The 15,034-nt window shown below is 42.8% G+C and overlaps 1 protein-coding gene across 1 annotated transcript; it reads right to left on the minus strand.

Moving 5' to 3' along the window:
• Positions 1 to 121: 121 nt before the first annotated feature.
• LOC307231597 (DEP domain-containing protein 7-like) lies at positions 122 to 14,779 on the minus strand (the record flags this gene model as incomplete). The annotated part of the gene is made up of 11 exons (XM_080002362.1): positions 122 to 327; positions 2,447 to 2,522; positions 2,606 to 2,731; positions 6,159 to 6,301; positions 8,347 to 8,472; positions 10,559 to 10,698; positions 10,797 to 10,986; positions 12,060 to 12,205; positions 13,946 to 14,087; positions 14,177 to 14,362; positions 14,713 to 14,779. 11 exons carry the CDS (start codon positions 14,777 to 14,779, stop codon positions 122 to 124), a joined length of 1,548 nt encoding a protein of 515 aa, XP_079858488.1.
• Between the last annotated feature and the right edge of the window lie 255 nt (positions 14,780 to 15,034).

Here is a 15,034-nt window from a genome sequence, read left to right on the forward strand (position 1 = left end):
TGTTTAATGATTCTTTCTTCAACTTCAGTCCTACACCTTTATAAACCTCCAGTCCGCCGACTGATAAAATTAGTGTAGGCAAGAAAGCACAAATTGGGATGTTCTTTTGACCGCAATACATTTACAGCACGTTGAGGGCGGAGTCACCAAAGTACTGATGGAAGACCTCGGGGTGAGCTTGGTTAAACTGCCTGAGCAGACGCTTCTTCCCCTTGGCTGAAATCTTGGGGTCCAGGTAGATGCCGTCCAGCAGGGCCCTCAGCTCCTTGTCCGTGGTCAGTTTAGCCGAGTCGACGCAACAAGACACGTGTTGGACCAGCATAGGGCCTGGAGCAGAGGAGAAATAAAGGACATTAATAAAATAAGTTATTACACCCCCCACCCCAATTGGTCCCAGCCCAATTTTTTTTTTTTTCTTTAGGTTGCTCCCGTTAGGGTTTTGCCACAGCAGATCATCTGCCTCCAATACCTTCTGTTCTGTGCATCTTCCTCCTTACACCAATCGCCTGCATGTCCGCCCTCACCACATCCATAAAGCTTCTCTTTGGCCTTCCTCTTTTCCTCTTGCCTCTTGGGAGAAGGATCCTCAGCCTCCTTCTCCCAATGTAACTCTCATCTCTCCTACACACGTGTCCAAACCATCTCAATCTGGCCTCTCTCACTTTTCCACCAAACTGTCCAACCTGAGCTGCCCCTCTAATGTACTCATTCTTAATCCTGTCCATCCTTGTCACTCCCAATGAAAATCTCAACATCGTCAACTCTGCCACCTCCAGTTCAGCCACCTGCCTTTTTGTCAGTGCCACCGCCTCTAAACTGTACAACATAGCTGTTCCACTACCGTCCTGTAGACCTTGCCCTTCACTCTTGCTGGAACCCTTCTGTCACAGATCACTCCAGACGCTCTTCTCCACCCACTCCACCCTGCCTGTACTCTCTTCTTCACCTCTCTTCCGCACTCTCTGCTGCTTTGGATGGTCGACCCCCAAGTACTTGAACTCATCCGCCTCCTCCACCTCCACTCCTTGCATTCTCAGCTTTTCGCCGCTCTCCCTCCCATTCAGCGACATGTATTGTGTCTTACTCCTGCTGACTTTCATTCCTCTTCTCTCTAATGCATGCCTCCACTTCTCCAGGCTCTCCTCAACCTGCTCCCTACTCTCGCTACAGATCACAATGTCATCCGCGAACATCATAGTCCACGGAGACCCCTGCTTGATTTCATCTGTTAACCTGTCCATCACCATCGCAAACAAGAAAGGGCTCAGAGCTGATCCTTGATGCAGTCTCACCTCCACTTTGAATGCCTTCATCACGCCTACCGCACACCTTACTACTGTCTGTCTGCCCTCATCCATATCCTGTACCACTCTTACGTACTTCTCTGTAACCCCCGACTTCCTCATGCAATTCCACACTTCCTCTCTCGGCACCCTATCGTATGCTTTCTCTAAATCCACAAAGACACACTGCAACTCCCTCTGGCCTTCCCTGTACTTTTCCATCAGTATTCTTAAAGCAAACATTGCATCTGTAGTACTCTTTCCTGGCATGAAACCATACTGCTGCTCGCTGATCCCCACCTCTCCTCTTAACCTAGCTTCCACTACCCTTTCCCATAACTTCATGCTGTGGCTGATCAACTTTATTCCCCTGTAGTTACTACAGCTCTGTACACCTTGCTGCTCAGTATTACACACAAATCCTAACCCAACAATTGTACTAGTTTTTTGGATATTATGAAGTACCTATGAATGTAAAAATTGAAAAGTTCTAATTAAAATTGCCTTGTGGCCGTGTGTGTATACAGTATGTGTGAAGATTAAATAGTGATTTCTATGTGAAGAAATGTGTTGTGAGACTGTTTTTGTGAAATTGGGACCTTCATACATTCTTTTTGCCTTTTAGAATAAGATTTTATTACCACACCAACACTAAAGCCCGTTTCACACCGAATCTGATAAACGACAATAACAAACCAGAAGTCAATTATTTCCTACGCTACGAGTCAGATTCCACACCTGAAAAGCACATGCTGCGGTGCGGAAAGACAAATCAAATGACTATTAACCGGAAGTGAGTCTTTTTTTTTTTTTCTCCCCCGAACTAGGCTTAAAACTTAGTAAATCAGTGATGTATATAAAATAATAACAGTAACATTAACCTTTGATGTCACCATATTCGCCATCAATAAATCTCTTCAGCAGGGAACCGCTCTCTGCCCAAGAGTCAATTGTGTGTGTTCTTACTTCTTTTTTTTTGCACTTTGCAAACATTATATAAAGGAAAATTGGGTTAGGGTTTCCCTAGCATTTTATGATGCGAAACTCAAGACGCAGTTCATCAGACCAGGGTTAGGGGGAGGATCCGGCTGTCTGACACAGATACGGATTCTGTGTGAATCAGACTTTACACTTACATGGGAAAAAAACAAAACAACAATTACCAGTTACATCCGGTTGTATCTCGCGTGCCATGTTGTCCAGTTTGTCACTCACTACCTTGTGAAGAGCCCCTGGTATCTGGAGGTGAAAATGAAAACATGTTGATTTGCCGTGATCCGACTCCACTTCCATCCATGACGATATAAACGTTCTTCATCCACCTTGAAGATGTCCTGCCTGTTGCTGAGCATGAACACCACCAGGAGGTCTTCGTTCTCCTTGGACAGAGCCCTGCTGTGGACGATGGCCCTGGAGAAGGACCTCTTCACTGCGAAGCGGTTTTCCATCTAGGAGGTACACGTCACAAGTAGACGGAAAAGCAGGTTCCTTTGTGGTAGAAAATGCTTTTATTCCATTTCCAGTCGTTAGTTTTACTGGTTACACTGGTTTGTGTAACCTTCGTTTGTTTTCTATGAAGGACCTGCACCTTTAAATTGTGTCTTAAGTGCTTCCCAAAAATGAAAAAGGGAATGATTTTCCTGCTAACCACTTTACATATCACATTTTCATCACAGTACCACAAAATGTCAATACCAGTACAGAAAACGTGTTTTTCTTCCGACTAATATTACTGAGTTAATGTTCTGATGCCACTTTTAAAGAAAGTGTCTCTTAGCTTCAAAAGTGATTGTTATGTTATTGATGGTTCAATCACACTGAATAAATCAGATTCCTGGGTATCAAACTTTGCATTTATTTTATTTCAATTTGTATCATTATTTCTTTCTTATTTCACTGCTCCTAAATACCTAAGATACTAGAATGCGTCAAATGCAGACAACCAGTCCCCCCCCCCTAGGATTAATAAAATATCTAAGAATAAAATAAAGCCACACAACGCCTTGGCACCGTGAATACTATACGATTTGACTGACACCAAAGAATCTTGGTTCCCTAGCACCAACTACGGGAAGGCGTAACATTAATAGGAAGACACCGGTACTTTCTCCACCTAAACCAGATTTTATTTTTGGGAACACAGAGTAAGAGTGATCAGACGCTCTTAAATTGATTGAATAGCTTCAGCCGACTACTGGGCAAAAATCACCACACACACACACACACACACACACACACACACACACACACACACACACACACACACACACACACACACACACACACACACACACACACACACACACACACACACACACACACACACACACACAAAAAGTTATAAAGTTCATGCTACAGTGATATTATATCATGAAAGTAGGGCATTTAAGTAGAAGCATGCAATGGTGATTTCCTCACCTCAAATAATTTATTGAAACAAAAGCCAACAACAGTGGTGGGTTTACCACAACAAAAAATGTCAATGTCTCAATAACTTGTCATGTGCCCTTGAGCATCAATTACAGCTTGACAACGACGTCTCATGCTGTTCACAAGTCGACTTATTGTCTGCTGAGGCATGGCACCCCACTCTTCTTGAAGGGCGGCCCTCAGGTCATTGAGGTTCTGGGGGACAGAGCTACGAGCCTCTACACGGCCACTCAGCTGATCCCATAGGTTTTCTATGGGATTCAGGTCTGGAGAAAGTGCAGGCCACTCCATTTGAGGTACCCCAGTCTCCAGCAGCCGTTCCCTAATGATGCGACCTCCATGAGCTGGAGCATTGTCGTCCATGAAGATGAAATGAGGCCTGTGTTGTTCATGCAGGGGCACAATGACTGGATTAATGATGTTATTCAGGTAGTATGGGCTTGTCACTGTACCATTCACAAAGTGTAGGGCAGTTCTGTTTTGACTAGACACACCTGCCCACACTGTAACACCACCACCACCAAAGGCTCGTCTGGTGACAACAGTGGCTGATGCGTAGCACTCTCCTTGACGTCTCCAACATCGTTGGCGGCCATCATTTCTGCTCAACGTGAATTGACTTTCATCAGAGAACAGCACTGAGGCCACTGTTTCCTCGTCCAGTGTAAATGCTCCCTGGCCCGTGGAAGACGATGATGCCTGTGCCTGGTGGTGTGGTCAGGTACCCCTGCAGGTCGTCTAGCACGCAGACCACGCTGATGTCAACGGTTTTGAATGGTCTGACGTGACACTTGGGTGACTCACCGCCCTTAAATGTGCCTGGAGTTGAGTGGCATCATCATCCGGTTTCACAGGGCACTGTTCACAATGAAGCAGTCATCAGTGTGGGATGTGGCCAAAGAACATCCACTTCTATGCCTTTCTGTGACTCTTCCAGTCTCTGTATCTCTGTTGCAAGCTGCTGATGACACTCTGTGACACTCTAAGCTCAGTGGCCACTTCCCTCTGAGAACATCCTGTTTGAAGCCTCACAATGGCGAGGTACTGTTGATCAATTGTTAGGTGTCGTCTTGGTCTCATGATGTCAAAATGTGAACAGCATGATGGACTGTTTAAATACCAATTCTAATTCTGAACCAGGAAATGTATTCGATTCATGGTCGATTCATGGATCAAACACCCGTTGTGAATTTTGACGTTCAGCTCCTTGTTAGAGAACAGCAAGTTGTGCAAAAAGTACTGAAACATTGAACAGTTGGACATGTGCATTCAAACGTTTAGAGAAGGTCAATATAAGTTCACCTGTAAAGGTTATAGTGCATTTTAGGTTCATCCTGAAATTTCACCCGAAAGCCGAATATCCCTAACTTTTTGTGTGTGTGATACATATATAAATATGGCTCATGTTAAAAAATAAAATGACTCACTTTTCCTTTAAGATGCGATTTAAAACTTGTTTTGAATGCAGACAAAAACAAAACTCACGATATTTTCATTTGCAAAGTCAAATCCACTAAACCTTCCATCGATCACCACTTTTCAGGGCTCTGAGATAGAATCTGTATATCACTACAAAGATGTAGGAATTGTAATTGATGATTGTCTTTTAAGCCTCACAATCTGTAGTTGGTTAAAAGTTGAAACAAGACTTGCTTTTCCTTCAAGGCCCAAAGAAAACTTGTTGCTGCCACCTTTATGTCTGTGCTGGACTATGGGGAGGTTATAAACAGTACATGCATGGAGCTTTGCAATGCCTACACGTGCTAGATACTGTCTACCATGGAGCACTGAGGTTTATTACAAGATGTAAAGCCCTTACTCACCATTGCTCTTTGTATGCCCGGTTAGGATGCCTTGTCCACCCCATAGATTGAACTACCAGCATATTTTTTTATTTACAAAGGCTGTTCTTGGTCTGCTTCTATCTTACCTACGGATCTACATCCTTGGGAAGAGAAGGAAAAGTTTGTCTTCGCTCCCAGGACATATTCCTACCATCTGTCCCTAAAGTCCGTACTGGATTGGGAAAAACGGCGTTTAGGTATGTTGCTCCCTTTGCTTGGAATAAGTTGCAAAATGACCACATTCTTCGGGAGCTGGTCTTACTGGATGCATTTAAATTCATTCTAAAATCACTTGGAGGCAGGCACATCTGACTGTAGATGTTTTGACTGATTCATACTGTAGTGCCCCTGTTTGATCCCTGATTTTGATGATTTGTGACGAATATGTTTGATATTTTATGACTAATTTATTCTTTATTTTGATTGGAAATTGTTATGTCGTTTTTTTTTATGTTTGCTACCCTGTTAGTTGTGCTGCTGCCTATTTTGGCCATGGGACACTCTTGTAAGATTTGTAGACTTCTAATCTCAATAGGAATTTCCCTGGTTAAATAAAGGTGACATAAGAAAATAAAATAAACGATAAGGATGTAAGTCTCACTTCTTTGTCCAGTCTGGTTCCCTGTGGCTCTGCAGCCAGACACATGAAGTTGAGCAGCCTGCGCAGCTCCTCTCTGCGACTCTGCGGCAGCAACTTCAGACACAGCTGGAGCGCCTCCAGAGCTTGGTCCAGCTTAGCATTCACTGGGAGGGAAATAAGTGATTTTCTTTATGACGATGGACTGCAATAATCACAAGGGAACAAATTTGTTAGATTGTGCTTGATCGGTGGTTTCGTCACATTTTGGTGTGATTGCTGCATTGTTTTGATTAGGACTACAACAGCATTTGGAAGGAAAGAAAAAATGCAACAATATGCTTAGATTGTAGTTTTCTAACGTTTAAAGCACTAAAAGGTTGTTTGCATTTCAAGGATGGGGCACATCCACTTCAATGCAAATGAAGGATTTCATTCTCTAAAAGCAAATATCCACTCATTGGAATTGATCCCTCAAGAGTGCCCCTACGACCGAGGAAACGTGCCCTCTAGAGTGCCCTCTAAGATCAATGGGGTAACGAGTCTGCGCCGGGCCCCAATGCAAGATGGTCAAAGCGGGTCCCCATTACAATGTTCCACTTGCTATTCAGTTTGCGGCCTGCCTTCCTCCTGTATGGATTGTTCCACTACAATAGCAGCCTTATTCACCAATCAAATAACCCCCCCCCCCCAAGTGGTTGGTCTAATGAGCAGCAGGTAAAACACACACACCATCTGCTGCTCTCTACAATAAATTGGCATCTTCTCAACCCCACCATGTGTCTCTGTGCCAGAGGTCCCTGAAAACGCCACTTGGGTGGCGTGTGTTCGGCGAAACTGCCACAGTGGCATCTGAATAGGGACTCTTCAGCACGGGGAAGGGACACAGAAGGGCCGTCCGAAGACGAAGACATCTCGGAAGTGATGATGCTTCACTAGAACTCGAGAAACATTCTCGACTGGCAGCAGCAGCACCCAGGGGGACAGCGGAGGACGGGTGGAGAAGAAGCTGCAGCAATCACCAACTGCTTACAGCTAGCAGCTCCGCCCAGCAGCAGCCCGATCCCCCTCCAAGCAGCCTCCGCAATAGCCAAGGCCGGCCACGTCTTGGCTATTGCGGCCACCAGCCAGCACAGCAGCCCGAGGCTCCACGCTCCGGAAGGGAGGAGGGGTAGTCTGTATTGTCGCCCTCGGGGAAGGTCGCCGGTGGACCATGCTGTTCCGGGGAACCAGGCCCCGTGGAAGGGGATCAGTCATTTTTTGTTGGACTTTTATTGGTTTGAGATATGGAAACCCCATGTCAGGGTCCAGGCATTTTTTTTTCCCCCTGGTATCTTCTCAACCCCTTTGTGTGTGTCTCTGTGCTGGAGGTCCCTGAAAATGCCACCCAGGTAGCGTGTGGTAGGTGAAACGGCCACAATTATGTCATGTCACGTAACATAACGTCAGCAAATGAAAGTGAAAGCATGCAGCTTTAAAAGGACCAGCAACAGCGAAAGGCACCGCACAGTCAAAACCTAAATTAAATTATTAAGAAAACAGACCGCCGTGCTATACTTAAATAAATAGATCTATCAGTCAGGTGTTGGAGCACCATAACAGATGAAAATCTATTTGCTGACAGGGCACCTTGACACGGATGAAAACATTCTGGTGACAGGGCACCCATCAGTGACAACATTGTTCATGTCTGTGCATAGGCCTTAAACACAAAGCACAAGTGTGTAGCTTGATTATTAGTCAAATAAGTTCTACTTGCATCATAGGTGCACTACGGGCTTTCCGCTTTGCGAAGTTGTCTTATTCGGCTCTTGTTCAGTGAAACAATGACTGTTTGCCATCTTGTCTTTCTTTTTTAAAGAAATTGGCTATTTTTGGCAGCTTTCCCTTTCTTTCTTGACTGCATCCATCATGTTTCACTTACTTGCTTTAAGACAGCAGCACTATGTAATTTGTGGTATTTGGCACCCAACAGTTTAAGTGAAATTGCGCTTTTACACCACTGCTGTAAAACTCGGTCCGGTGTCTGAAAATAATTTATTCGCTCACACACGCGAGTCCAGACCTCCCTCCCTCCCTTCCTTCCACCAGTGAAAACTGCCCTCTTTCAGATTTTTGTCCCCTCCCCTAATGTTCTACGCACGGCCCTGGTCACGAGATTTGCCCATCAATGTAAAGCAGGACCATTTAAACAACCAGTGGTAGGTCTCACCCAGCAGGTCAATGACAGCCGTGTAAACATCCGTCAAGCACTCCGGCAGCAGCGGAGACCTGTCGGCGTGGCTGTAGTGCTCGGCCAGCGTCCCATAGGCAAGCAGCTTACACTGGATCAAACCACCTGGAGGGGAACGCTACAATGGTTATCAGGCCTCAGGTACACATGTGACATACATAGCAGAGATGTGGACCAGAGTCACTGCGACTTGGACTCGAGTCACTGTTTTGATGACTTGTAACTTGACAGAAAACAAATTACTTTAGACTAAACTTGGACATTAAGGATTCGTGACTTGAGACATGACTCGAATTTATTGTTTGTGTTCACTTTTACATGACACACACATGACTGGTGCCATCTTGCTATTTGATATTACCTTATCAAACACAAATTTATGTTTAGAAAGATTTGTTTTAGAAAGTTGTAAACAAGGGACAGTTGTTTTTTTGTCCCCCCCCCTTCCGTGTTCAGCTCTGTGCGCCGTGATTGGTCCGCAAAGCGCCACACTCCATGTTTGTTTATGTCGCTCTCATGTGCAGCTAACGTAAAGCAAGGTGACTCCAAATGGCGTCACATATTGTCGTAAAGCAGTTCTGCTGCCGACATAGTGATGAAACAGTATAAAAAAAAATCCTGACCGATACCATTCATTATTTGACTTTTTTTGACCACATTGGGATCAGCAGTTATGCAGCCCATGTGTCCCGATTTTTAAATAAGCATAATAAACAAAAAAACATTTATTATTTATCCTGTACCTATCTGTTTTAGACTACTTTTAAGTTACTCACCAAAATACGCACAGAAGTCAGACTAGGCATTATAAATCCATCACGGTTGTTCACCCTCGCGTTAAGACACGACACAGCTCTCCAAGCTGTAAGCTGTGCTCATGGGAAACTCGGAAAACAAATTCGTCTCAGAAGTGATGAGGCTTCACTAAAACTCGGAAAAATTTTTTATAAACTTATGTTTTACATTTTTTTAATCTATCAAATAGATCTTTGTGTGTATTTTTATTTGTGTGTTTATTTTCATTTATTTGTTTGGTTTTAAGTTCTCAAATATAGAAACTTTAATAAATATATGTTTTTCCAATTTTGCACTTTAACAAAATATCATTCATCGGTGGGCTAGGACTCTTCAAAATTGGGATCGGCCCCAAAAATCTAGCTTTGGTTCGTGCTCCAAATAGTTTTTATTTATATATATATATATATATATATATATATATATATATAAATAAATAAAACTCTCATCATATTGCACAGTGTCACCCAGTATGCCCAGTGTGCGCATACTGGGTAACACTGACACTTGTAATGTGGCCATTTTAATATTAGGGCTGTGGGATATGACTTTCCCCCCCTTGGAATGAAGCTTCTCTCTACCTGATGCACACACGCGTTCCGTGAAGTGAATTGGTCGATAAGCAAAGACCTGTGTTATTTCACAGTAAGGAGACGTGGCCATTGCAAATGATAGTGTAGTGAATATTGACAGACTGCAGGAATGAGACGGACTGAGAACGGTGATGCGCGATGAGATGCCTGACGCTGAGACACCGCACACGCAGCGGTATTGTACAGTAAGCAGCGTACAATACAGACTGGTCAGAGAGCTGGTCGTGAGTCCAAACGGTCGTTTAAAAGGTAGGCGGTTAAGTTAGGACTACCTGTACTGGACATAATTCAAATATAAAATGGCAAAATGTAATGGAGCTAAGGATTAACAAGAAGATAGAAAAATAGGGAATGTATAAATAAAAATCAAGCTGACAAAAAAAAATCCATATTAAACTAACCCACTTATAAAACAATGAATGTAAATCTAAGAATTGACTAAATAAATCAATAAAATAAACCTAAAGAAATATCAACAATTATGAAAGAATTGGCAAGATACACAACAAATCTAGAAATTAACAGGAGGATAGGAAACGTTTCAATTAACAAGAAAAATAAACCCAACAATACATCCACAAAAAATGAAAAATATACAATCCACCTAATGAGGACTTACCTAGAAACATAAAATTCACAGAAAAACAATGAAATAAGCCGAATAGAACAAACAAATGAACATACTCCCCCCCTCCCCTTAAAAATAAGTGATACTGTATTGTAAATAAGATTTTCTTGTCAAATCCAGCAATATACAATAAACCAATACAATAAAGTTGGGCATGAAAAGTAAATCCATTCACCTTCATCAACCGCTGCCGTGGGGACTGGGCCGTCCTGGTCATGGGGGAAGCACCTGGGCAGCTCCCTGCTCAGCTCCACCACCGGCTGGTCGGGGAGAAAGTCCAGGCAGTCCAGCGCTGCACAGAGCCACTCGTCGTCGCTGGGAAGAAGATGTGGGTACGCCTGGGTCCATTTTCAGTTCAGCTAAAAATGTTTGCATTATATTCATTTTTGTGAATGAGTGCGAGTCAACCCCACTGGCAGTCTCTGAAGGCCTTGAGGATCTGCCTGTCCAGGTGGTTGCTGCTGTAGATGAGGTCAGGGTTGCCGTGAGCCAGCTGGTGGGGCGGAGGGGAACGGCTGCACTGAAGCACACCTTCCAGTAGGGGAAGCTCTACCAGCTTCAGCAGCCTCAGGGTGGTCTGCTCCCGCCATACTTCATTGACCACTGGGAGAAACAGGAACACAAAAGGTGCGTAGAGAGCAAGATTTGAGGAAAGTTGCCATTTTGTTTTCACGAAATAATTACTTTTGCCATTGCGGTGTGTGGATGGGTAGAGCAGCTACACTTGACGCTCGTTGGTTGCTCTAATGAGCAGCAGGTTAAATATCCTTCCACAAACACACTCAGGATAGGAGCCCCTGTCATGACATGTTCAATCTGCTCCTGGCTAATTCCACCCAGCCTCATCTCTACAATAAACTGGTGTTAACAATCCCCTGTTGTCTGTGTCTCTGTGCCCTGAAAACGGCACTTTGGTGGCATGGGGTGGCGAAAGTGCCACAGCCATGTTAATGGCATGTCAATACCGAAATCTTGTGCCTTGTGTCTGCCAAAACAAATCCATTTTCTGTTGTTTATTGTTCACATCATTACATTTGTATATAGCCAAATTACTCTTGTTAGTGTTATTGTGTTTGTTCGGAGGTTTCTAGGTTTTATTTATTATATTTATTGGTTAGCGTTAGGTTTATTGTATATTTGACATTTTTATTATTAATTTGTAGGTTTATTTATTGTATTGCTTTTTGTAAACTCTTGTTTATCAGTAAGTTATTGTAATAGCCAATTCTATGCATAATTTTATTATAAAGTTTATTTTTATTGTTTAATGCACATTCCCCATTTTTTTTTAGCTTGTAGTTAGTCCTCAGATTTAGACGTACTTATGTGATTTAAAATGTTCAGCTAATCCGTATGATTATTGTACAATGCCAGTTTATTTTTCCCCATTTTAATTGTTAATACTTTCCCCATCGTATTCTGATGTGAGCTGGTGTGACACTAAAACTTTCCTCCGGGGATGAATGAAATATCTATTTATCCATCACTTTACTTAAGATAGTCATCTAAAAGTATGCTCAGACAAACAAGTCAAATTTTTGTTAAGTTAAGAGAATTTAAAACAACAATTTAGACCTGTCCTTCCAAGACATTTCAGACTCGTCAAATTCTTACCCCCCACCCAACATTTTTCTTCTCTCCAATATTGCCATATTTTCATAGCATGGCTCGCTTACATGACTGGGGTAGCGGGGAGTCTGTGTGCACCCTGCTGGGACTCAGACTCCACTTCTCTCTGCTCTCCTGTGATTGGCTGGCTCGGAAGGGTATCTCTAGGAGTCTGGCGTTGGTCGGAGAAGGCAAATGGTCAGATTTCTCAGGGCTACACAGTCGAAAAGGTACCGTCTGAGGGGACACCGGCTCTCCATGCCTTAAAATAAAAAAATAACAGATTAATAAATAATTTTCATATCCCTAAGCATTTTGGACGTACAAAGAATAACTTTAAAAAAGTAGAGCAGTTATATTCTTGCTAGACGTTACAGTCTCCTAAGCAGGGCCGGCTCTAGCCATTTTGCCGCTCTGGGCCAACTATCGACTGGGGGTGTGTAAGACAGTGATGGAGAAAGTGTCCTCATTACGTACGGTGCTTATTCCGTTCCATAAGGAAAGGGTGTAGAATTAAATAACCTACATTTTGGCACGCCAATCAGACATGAGTTGGCACAAGGGCTGAACGATTTGGGAAAATAATCAAATTGCAATTTTTTTAGACCAATTTTGCGAATAATTGAATATGCAATTTATTTATTTTTTTAATTCCTTATCTTCTGTATTATTCACTAAACACAAGCAATAAATCATTCTATAGTATGACCAAAACAACATTGGAAACAGTCAAAATCTAAACTGCTCTTTCCTGTAGGCCAGGCCCACGTGTTCTGATTAAATTAATTGATATGAATAATTTTTATATAACTATTGAATTGTAAACAGAAAAACCTTCAATCATAGTAGAATATTGACTCATTGATATAACTGCAAGCCTTGTAATTGTTTAAATCTGAAAATTAACATTTCAAAAATATGCAGTATTTCAGCAAACAAATATTTATTTTATAAAAATGTTGCACGCATACGATCGCATCCTCGTCGACGGCCTATAGGAAGCGCCGGCCCCGCTCTTAAGCCTACTTCACACTGAATACGCAAAAAACAGTTGGATAGCTGACTTTTTTTTTTTTTAATAACCTACATTTTCACAACCACAGTCGCCGTACCTGTCAGAAGGAACATTGCCAAAGAAGGACTGAATGCCTTGACTCAGTACACCTCTCTCCAGTTCATCAACTGAGGGGATAGGAGAGCATATGAACCTGTTCAAACATTTAGGAGATAAATTGACGTTGAATGGCCAGTACCACATTTTGTATCATAACCAGGCGTGTTTGCTACAATAATCTCAGAGGAGAAAAACTATAGGACAAACTACATGCATCACATAAATGGGTCAATGGCATGACTCTTTTCTTTTTGTGTCCAAATTAATTATAATTAAAATAACCTAGATATGAAGACTCACGTGAAATAGAAAAAAAGCTCTATAAAGTACGTTCAATTTCAAACCACTTTCAACTTTTTTTAAACGTTGTGTTAGACAGTGAAAAGGCATACAAATACTTTATTTACAGTTGTACCGCCTGACATTAAACAAATTGGCAAAAAATAAAAAATAAAATCTAACAAACCAAGTCTTTCAACTTATACTTAACTACTTAACAACATAATGTGAATAAACGTATTTATATTATTTACAAGATACAAAAACATTTTTTAAGCCCGTTTAAAAACCTTTTGTCATTTACCCTTGTGCATTGAATGGCTATTTTTAAAAGTAGAAGCTAAAAAAACAAAACAAAAAAAATAAATACCAGATATTCAATTATGATTTATATTTTATTTTTTAAACAAAATAATGGTTCAGATTTACACTGTGATGACCGGCCTCTGAATTGACCATTCCGTTGGTTTCGAAATGCGCCACAAACATGGGTCCTCACTAACCAGGTGTATTTACTCGGACCTCACTTTGATACCGGTACATGCGTGTGCAAAAACCGACCTGTAAAGAGCACTCTTGGAGTCCTCGAACCGATCCGCTCTCTTGGCTTTCCCCAACACCTTGGTCCCCACGGCTTCGAACACCTTGCAGTCCAGCAGAGCCTGACACACGCACGCCACCTTGTCCCTGGTCACACGCCCATCTGCTGGGAAAGGAAAGGCCTCGGGTAGAGCAGGAAAACCCTTCGTATAATCCCAGAAGCCACACTGGCGGATGATGAACCACCCTCACCTTGGAGGCCCTTGAGGTGAGCCAGGTGGTCGGCCAGCGTGTCCACGGCCTCGGAGCCCAGGAAACTGTCGCCGTGGGACTTCAGGTGGAGCCTGCGACGCTTCACCTTCACCGAGGACCTCAAGTGGACGATGAGCCCACTCCACAGCGAGGACGACCGGACGGTCCGAGTAAGCACCCCGAGAGCTGGGCGTTCAGAGGATCCCAACAGTTAGATAGATGGAAAATCGAGGGAAGGAGAGAACAGAGACATTTTTTTTTCCCCCGTCCCTGGACGGAAATTGTGTTGAGGTAGCTCACATTGAAAGAATAAGTTATAATAACTAATAATTAAAAAAAAAAAAAGCTTAAATTCACACCGTAAAAATACGTTTCCGCGTACACACACACACACACACACACACACACACACACACACACACACACACACACACACACACACACACACACACACACACACACACACACACACACACACACACACACACTTTGAAGGTGGAAAACACAACAAAAGAAGCCATAACAATCTCACTTACCTGGTGGACGCACACACAATTTCTCCGCAAACTTGAGCGCCGCGACTCTCTCCTTGACCGAGGTCATGTTTGCGATCGATGTAAAAGCAATTAGAGGATCCGCACCTTTCGCACCTTTTCTACATTACGTCCATCAGAGGACGCCATTTTTAAACGCCTCCTCTGTTGGGCCGCTAGATCGCGCCAAACAGCAAGGGATATTCTGCCAGAGCGTTCTCGTCCGTCTGGTCGCTGTGATGGACTGTCCCTGTTTTTGGTTAATGAAAATGAATATGAAAAATAATGTTTATTTAATTGTATATACGTACATGTATGATTAATA

The sequence above is a fragment of the Zeus faber genome, assembly GCF_960531495.2.
Source record: "Zeus faber genome assembly, chromosome: 6".
Taxonomy (NCBI): domain Eukaryota; kingdom Metazoa; phylum Chordata; class Actinopteri; order Zeiformes; family Zeidae; genus Zeus; species Zeus faber.